The sequence below is a fragment of the Gossypium hirsutum genome, chromosome D05 (genome assembly GCF_007990345.1).
Source record: "Gossypium hirsutum isolate 1008001.06 chromosome D05, Gossypium_hirsutum_v2.1, whole genome shotgun sequence".
Taxonomy (NCBI): domain Eukaryota; kingdom Viridiplantae; phylum Streptophyta; class Magnoliopsida; order Malvales; family Malvaceae; genus Gossypium; species Gossypium hirsutum.
In genome coordinates this window covers 26,778,187-26,786,121 of record NC_053441.1, presented here as the reverse complement: position 1 = coordinate 26,786,121, position 7,935 = coordinate 26,778,187, and the positions used below count along the sequence as shown (strand labels likewise).

The following is a 7,935-nucleotide window of genomic DNA, read 5'->3' as shown; positions in this document are numbered from 1 at the left end:
CGTTTGCTTTCACTATCCAGTTGACTCTAAACTTCAGGGTTTTTGTTTGAGGATGTTTGAGTATTCTACAACTATAAATCTCTAGAGGTCAAGTAGGAAGCCATTGGGGTATTCGACTAGGGCTCTCTTGATGGCTGACAATCTAGCAAGAAGTTGTTTCTTTTCTTAAACTCACCCTCAGTGTAGTTTTGTTCCATTCATCTAGGTAAGATATGAATTCTTTGAAACTTTATAGGAGGTTGAAAGTATTTGATCCAAAACTTGTTGAGAATGTCTTTGTAGCAATCTGAGTTTCGTCAGTGTAAAAAAGTCAATTTTAGGATTGAATTTATTGAATCGGGTCATCTGAAATTTTAATCGATGCAATTACAAAACAAGTACGAAACTAAAAAATATGGATATCAGTAATTAAATTATATAGTAATCAAGGGATTGAATATTACAATAGTACATGTAACACCCCTAACCCGTGTCCGTCGTCGGGTTGGGGTTACGAGGCATTACCGGACACAAAGCTTATTTTAAATTTTAGTTAACTTATGAATTTTTTTTTATACACAACCGAATAATGCACTATATATAAAATATGTTTTTATAAAGCATAAACAAAAATGAAACAAATCAAGTATAACAAATTTGCATACTTAATAATTAATTCAAGTACATATACTAATCATTCAAGTAAATTAAAAGTGCACATTTTACCATTTCCACCTAACTCAAATAACCTAGACATATTCAGCCATCCATATTTCACAATCCCCATATAGTTAACATAAGCATATTAGGTCATTGCATATAAATTATTTAATCCTTAGCACATTATAAAAAAATATAACCGAACTTATTTTAATCAAATACTATAACTGAATATGCTACATAACTAAGTTATAAATTTAACGAGTTAATAGCTCACTTAACCAAATATACAAGCACATAATAGCCGAATTTGGCAAATACCTATGAGGCCATATATATATAAATATATTCAAACTTAAACTTAACCTAATGAAGCTTGGCTATTATATACATATACATATAATATACCATCCATTACAAATCAAATAATTCAGCTAATGGCTTGACACTTTCACATTTCCATGTAAGATTTATACTTAGTATACTCGTAACTTAATTCATCACTCACTATCAAAACATAATAACAAGTTAAACATAAACTTACTTAACCAAAATTTATACACACAAACATAAACACGACAATTTTATTACATGTATAACAAGCTAATGCTAAATTCTTAAACCGAATTCAATATGCACATATATAAAAACCCATACCATAGTCAAATATACATAATTAACAATATCATTTCAAACTAATTATCAAAGGTTTATGGATTAAACATAGCTCTATACTTATAAATCATAACTGAATCTATATAATACCAAAAGCCAAATTACACCATACAAGTATAATATACTTGCTAGTATCTGTCCACACATATATTTCATTTAGCAACAATATATATACATTCGGTAATTTAGTTCAACTCATAACCAATCAATCTATCGTCCAATGCATAACAATTATACATGTACTAATCACTTAACCAAATTTAATATGTCCAAACTATATATATATATCACATTTATTTTCATATCACAAGCTTATACCATAATCAAATATGCATAATTATAAACTCCATTTCAATGACCATAAAGACCATATACATAAACACCAAATTCGATCAACAGAAGATGAGCCATTTTCGCATGGCCATTTATATACATGTTCCAAAACTAACCAAAAACATAAGCAAGCCTATACATGCCATAATATCAAGTTCAAAAAAAAAATTATCAAAATACCCAAAAGATGTCGATAGTGTGATAGACTTTGCTGATGATCCCCGAGCTCGTATCGTGACTTCTAAATCTATAAAACAAAGGTAAACAAGAACACATGCACAGTAAGCTTTTGCAGCTTAGTAAGTCGTAAACAAACATTATTCATTTTAACATTAATATCAAACCACTTTACCAAGCCAACCAAATTAAATAAAAGTAAACATTTAACTTTATAAGCTTATTGCACAAATACTCAAATACTTGTATACTTAACAATTTATAATTCAAAAACTATAATAATAGGCCAAATCTCCTTATACTACCGAATCACTTATAAGCACGAACATGCTCACATATTGTTCATATATCAAATAACTTTGTATCATCAATTCAATATACAATTTACCTTAATTCCATAGCATGATATAAATACATACCTGAACACTATTATTATTTCGATTTCACTTTCGGTCTTCACTTAACATTGCCCGTTGAACCGTTCGGAATTAAAAAGGATACATGGATAATCAGAAAGCTTGTACAATGCCAATGTCCCAGACGTGGTCTTACATGTAATCACATACCGATGCCACTGTCCCAGACAGGTTCTTACAAGTAAACACAGGTCGATGTCAACGTCCTAGACGTGGTCTAACACGAAAACACATATCGGAATCCTATGTCATGACATATGTATCCTAACTATTCCTAGGGTTCGTACGGGGCTTTCGGACAACATATCTCGATCGAATCGAACACGAAATAAAATTTCCTGGCTTATCACACATTCAGCCAATACACATATATATCCACAAAATTCAATTCAACAAATAACATTTATACATTTGCAAATTTAACAACATTTATGTACTTATAGACTTACCTCGGATATCGACGAACGAAATCAACTACTCGACTACTTTCGACTTCCCTCGATCTAATTATGTTTTCTTCAGTTCTTGATCTTAATCAAGACTTGAAAGTGCCGAATACCTAGCTTGTTTCTTATTTTCTTCCTCTTTTAGTTTCGGCCAAGAATAGGTGATAATGACCTCTTTAATGTTTGTCTTCTTTTTTTTATTATCATTATCATAATAACTTTATAATATAATATAATAGGGTTTTTTACAAAATTATTATAAAAAAATAAAAAATAACCAAAATATTATAACTTTTTTTATTTACCAAAATATACAAAAAAAAACAGAAAAAAAAATCTGAACCGATGTGACAACACCTTGGTCGTGCCAAGGTGATTGGCGGCACCAAAGGTGCCAATGTGATTGGCGGCACCAATGGTGCGAAGGGGATTGGCGGCACCAAGCCTATAATGGGGCCGGTCGGTGGTGGGGGGAGAAGGAGAGGGAAAGAAAGAAAGAAAGAAAGGAAAAGAAAGAAAAGGAAAGGAGAGGAAAGAAAGAAAAAGAAGGAAAGAAAAGGAAAGGAGAAGAGAAAAAAATGAAAGAAGAAGAAGAGGAAAGGAGAGAAAAAAGAAAGAAAAAGAAGGAAAGAAAAGGAAAGGAGAAGAGAAAAAAAAAGAAGAAGAAGAGGGAAGGAAGGAAAAAAAAGAAAAAAAAGGAAATTTTTATTATAAATTTAATTTTTTTGTAATATTTGTGTGTTAAAAATTTATGTTATGTACATTATACGTATTTTATTATTTTATTTAGCATATATATTTTATGAAATATATTTAGAATGAAAACATTCATGGTATGTACATTGTATGTTGATTAGGGATTTTTTTTATGAATTTTACTTAGGATGTTGAAATTAGTTGTTTTAGGAAAATAACATTAAAAGTAAAATGATAAAGAAATATATTTAAGAAAACATAAAATACGAAAAGAAAAAACATAAATTGTATATTCACCGAAAATAATAAAATGCGAAAAAATTATATATGTAATAAATTTCAAACATAATGCACTGAAATAATGTAAAATTATAAAATTAAAAATTACGATATTTTTTAAAATAATAAGATACGGATAAAAAAATACGAACAAATGGCCGAAGTAAGAGTGTATTCGTAAATTTTTTAAAAATTCAGAAATAATTAACACAAATAATTGAAACAAAATGTACTGAAATAATATAAAATAATAAAATACGAAAATAATATATTTTTATTGAAAGTAATAAAAATCGGGAAAATAATACGAGCAAAGGGCAGGAATAAGGGTTTTTTTCGGGTTTTTTACCAAAATATTACAAAAAATAAAAAAATACCAAAATATTATAAACTTTTTTTTATTTACCAAAATAATAGAGAAAAAAAAGAGGGTGATGGAGAGGAATAAAAAGGCGGTACCAATGGAGAGGAATAAAAAGGCGACACCAATATGTGGCTAATTGCCTTCTAAGCCCTCCTTATTTATTTTCTTTTATTCCCCTTCAACACACTGAATTAATAAATTTCAAATATTATGCACTGAAATAATGCAAAATTATAAAAGACTAAGTTTATGATATTTTTTAAAATAATAAAATGCGGAGAAAAAAATACGAACAAATGGCGGAAGTAAGAGTGTAATACTAACTTTTTTAAAAATTCAAAAATAATTAATACAAAATATTTCAAACAAAATGTACTGAAATAATATAAAATAATAAAATACGAAAATAATATATTTTTATTGAAAGTAATAAAAATCACAAAAATAATACGAGCAAAGGGCAGGGATAAGGGTTATTTTCTTACACCAAATTAATTTAAATAACACATTAAATTAATAAATTTCAAACATTATGCACTGAAATAATGTAAAATTATAAAATTAAAAATTATGATATTTTTTAAAGGAATAAAATGCGGAGAAAAAAATACGAACAAATGGCCAAAGTAATATTTTTTTACTAACTTTTTTTTCAACTTGCAGGCACCGCAATGGCTCGATTGATTCGAACCGATAGACACATATCTGATGCGGTTAATAACACGGTATGATTTATTATTTGTTAATCACGGGTTCTATTTATTTAAAAAGGATATACGCAATATATACGAATAAATCATGTTATCGTAATATTTTTTCTGTAATTTAACACTATCAGGACTTGTACCGAGTATTAAGGGGCCGTGTGAGTGTTTTAAAGAAAGCTCCGGATGCCCGATTGATGCCGTACTTGGAGCTAGCCGGGTTTAGGTCAGTAGCATCGATCCTGTCCTCCGACTTGCGCTTTGATTTATTATCTGCGCTAGTGGAGAGGTGGCGCTCGGAGACCCACACTTTTCATTTTCCGTGCGTGGAGTGCACGGTGACATTGGAGGATGTTGCATTGTAGCTTGGGCTCCCAATTGACGGAAGTCCCGTAACGAGAGTATCTTCATTTACCGATCCGGCTGCACTTTTTTATCAGTTCCTAGGAGACTCGCCAGGGGACGGTGAGTCATATTTTTCCGGCATAAAATTTATATGGCTAAAAGCCAAGATTGAACAATTATCAGCGACTGCCACTGAAGCTGAGTTGATGTGCGCTGCTCGAGCGTACATCATGCATATCGTAGGGGGAGTACTCATGCCCGATGCAAACAGTGGCAAGGTGCATTTGATGTACTTGCCCATGTTAGCTGATTTGTCCACTGTTAGCTCGTATAGCTAGGGCTCCGCCGTTCTAGCAGTGTTGTACCGGGAGCTTTGTCGGGCGACAAACCCGGATGCTGTAGACATGGGCGGATGCCTCATACTGCTGCAGTCCTGGGCGCTCTATCGAATGCCATTTTTGGCATCCATTAGTCACCAACCGTATGTGTATCCACTGTTGAACAGGTGATAAAATATAAATTGTCATTATTTGTAGTCATAATATATTGGCTAATGTTACCAACCCTAAACCCTATATTTTTTTTGTAGGTGGAGTGTTCGTCCAGGTATCGGGAAGTCGTATAATGTCCCGATATACTGCCTCATGATTGAACAGCATGCCCAGGAAGGGGTAAGCTGCTATTCTAATATTCATGACATCTATTCTATTTCTATATCTTACTCAAACGTTATGGCTCTAACTCGTTACAATGTTATTAATCATGCAGTTTATATGGATGCCATACTGTAGGCCGGAAATTACAAATGTTGTACCCTCGTCCGCATACATTGATTCCTACATATGGTGCACTAACACACCAATTATCAATTTCAACATGGTCGAGTGGTATCACGGAGATCGGGTGCTACGACAGTTTGGCTGCATCCAACCTATCCCGGATCCGTCGTGCGATGTGGGGGAAGTTCACGGCATTAATAAGAGAGGAAAACCGATGTTCGATTGAGGAATTAAGCACCGAAAATTTGTGGCACTGTGGAACGATCGATTGCTTCGAAGGCCTCAGATGGATATGGCTACCGACCCGCAACCATCATTAGAGTATACACAATGGTACTATAGTTGCGGGAAGCCATATATATTTGGAGGCCAGTCGACTGTAATCCCCCCGCACGTGCAGCAACCTGGGGGATCGGACGCAGTGGGCCTGATGGATCCGAATCCTGTGGCATATTATGCTCCGGAACTAGAGCCCGAGCAGGAGCCCCAGCCAGATCCCGAGCAGGATTCAGATGGCTATCATCCGGATTTGCAAGGTAGTGACTATTTTCCAAGCTTCTCAGGAGGCGAATACGCCTACGAGTTTGAACTCTTTGGATCCGACCAGCCGCAGCACGGCATGCTCGGCCTGTTCGACCGATATCCGCAGCATCATGGGACTCATTCCGGTTCCAGTTCGTCGGTGCCGAACGAGCCACATGAGTTTTCCTCTATGTTTGCCACACTCCCACCTGCGCCAAATAATGATGTTGGTCGTCGCGCAGAACGGGATCGTCGACCTCCGAATAGGTATACCCCTAGGATAACACCATCGAACCATCAGTTTTAGGGGTTTAATGCACTTTTTGTATAAATTTAATATTTCTAATTTAATATTTGCTTACTTTTGAAATGTTTTGTTTAAATTTAATTATTCTATTATTTCATTATATTAAAGCTAAATCCAATTATAAATGCCTCCATTTTCAATATAATTTTAATAATTCCAAATGCGCACATGGTATTTTATAACTTAATTTGGATACAATTTGGATACAATTTAAGCATAAGCATAAGCCGAATAATAAAAATTATTTCAAATGAATTATACTTTTTATAACAATATCCATAAAAATTTTACAGCATTAGGTCAATTCCAATCCGATCCGGACGACTGCCCAATATGAAAGTTTCGGTTAGGGCATTTATTCCGACTATGACCACTTAACCTGCATATTCCACAACGCTTTCCGTCAGATCTCTCTCTAATGTCCATCTCATTACGGATTCTGCTTGACTGCGGACAACCCATTGGATTCCTCCGTAGCCCTCTATCTAGGAGAAACTCGAAAGTCATCGGCGGCACCTCCCACGTAGATAGGTCAGGCAGGACGGAGAACTCATTCTCCCAGACACGCAATGTGCGCTCCAACGTGTACACATCATCGGCATATTGTTCAGCATCAAGGTTGACTTTAGCACACGCTGCCATGACATGCGCACAAGGATGATGAAGTGTTTCGAACCTCCTGCACTCGCACTGTCTGTTCCGGAGATCAACTCTGTAGGACCTAGTTGGTATACCAGGTCGACGACTGATGGTCTCAGTAACTCGAAACGTTTCCAGTCATCGTGAATATATTTCCACGTTCATTGACCTTGCCAACCGAGGGTTTGCAACCATTGCATCCCTGACATGTTCGACAAACACATGTCCCGCCTAAATCTGGTCGACTTGCTGCTGACCCATTATTGGCATCAAAGTATCCAGCCTGTAGAAAGTAGCAGAAAATACCGATGCAATCGGAAGATGACATGTTTTCAACAAGACAGCGTTGATCCCCTCGACTAGGTTTGTGGTCATTTGGCCATAAGAAAGCCCTCGTCAAAACTTTGAGCCCACTGCCATGGCTCCATTGTGCCCAACCATTGTCGGAAAGATGTGTTTGTCTACCCCTTCATGTCACTCTCAAGTCGGATCATTCTTTGCCGGAAAATATGTGGCTCTAACTCGTACGATGCATACGTATTTAGGAAAAATAAGTTCTACTAAGTCGATAACATCAAACATTACAACTTATATTGAAAATATAAGGTTATCAT

General features: G+C 34.8%; 1 protein-coding gene across 1 annotated transcript; it reads left to right on the top strand.

Annotated features, from left to right (window-relative positions):
* Window positions 1-4,696: 4,696 nt before the first annotated feature.
* On the top strand, window positions 4,697-6,079 carry LOC107902616 (serine/threonine-protein phosphatase 7 long form homolog). The gene is made up of 6 exons (XM_016828765.1): window positions 4,697-4,750; window positions 4,864-5,067; window positions 5,170-5,352; window positions 5,413-5,555; window positions 5,664-5,745; window positions 5,843-6,079. Exons 1-6 carry the CDS (start codon window positions 4,697-4,699, stop codon window positions 6,077-6,079), a joined length of 903 nt encoding a protein of 300 aa, XP_016684254.1.
* The last annotated feature ends 1,856 nt before the right edge of the window (window positions 6,080-7,935 follow it).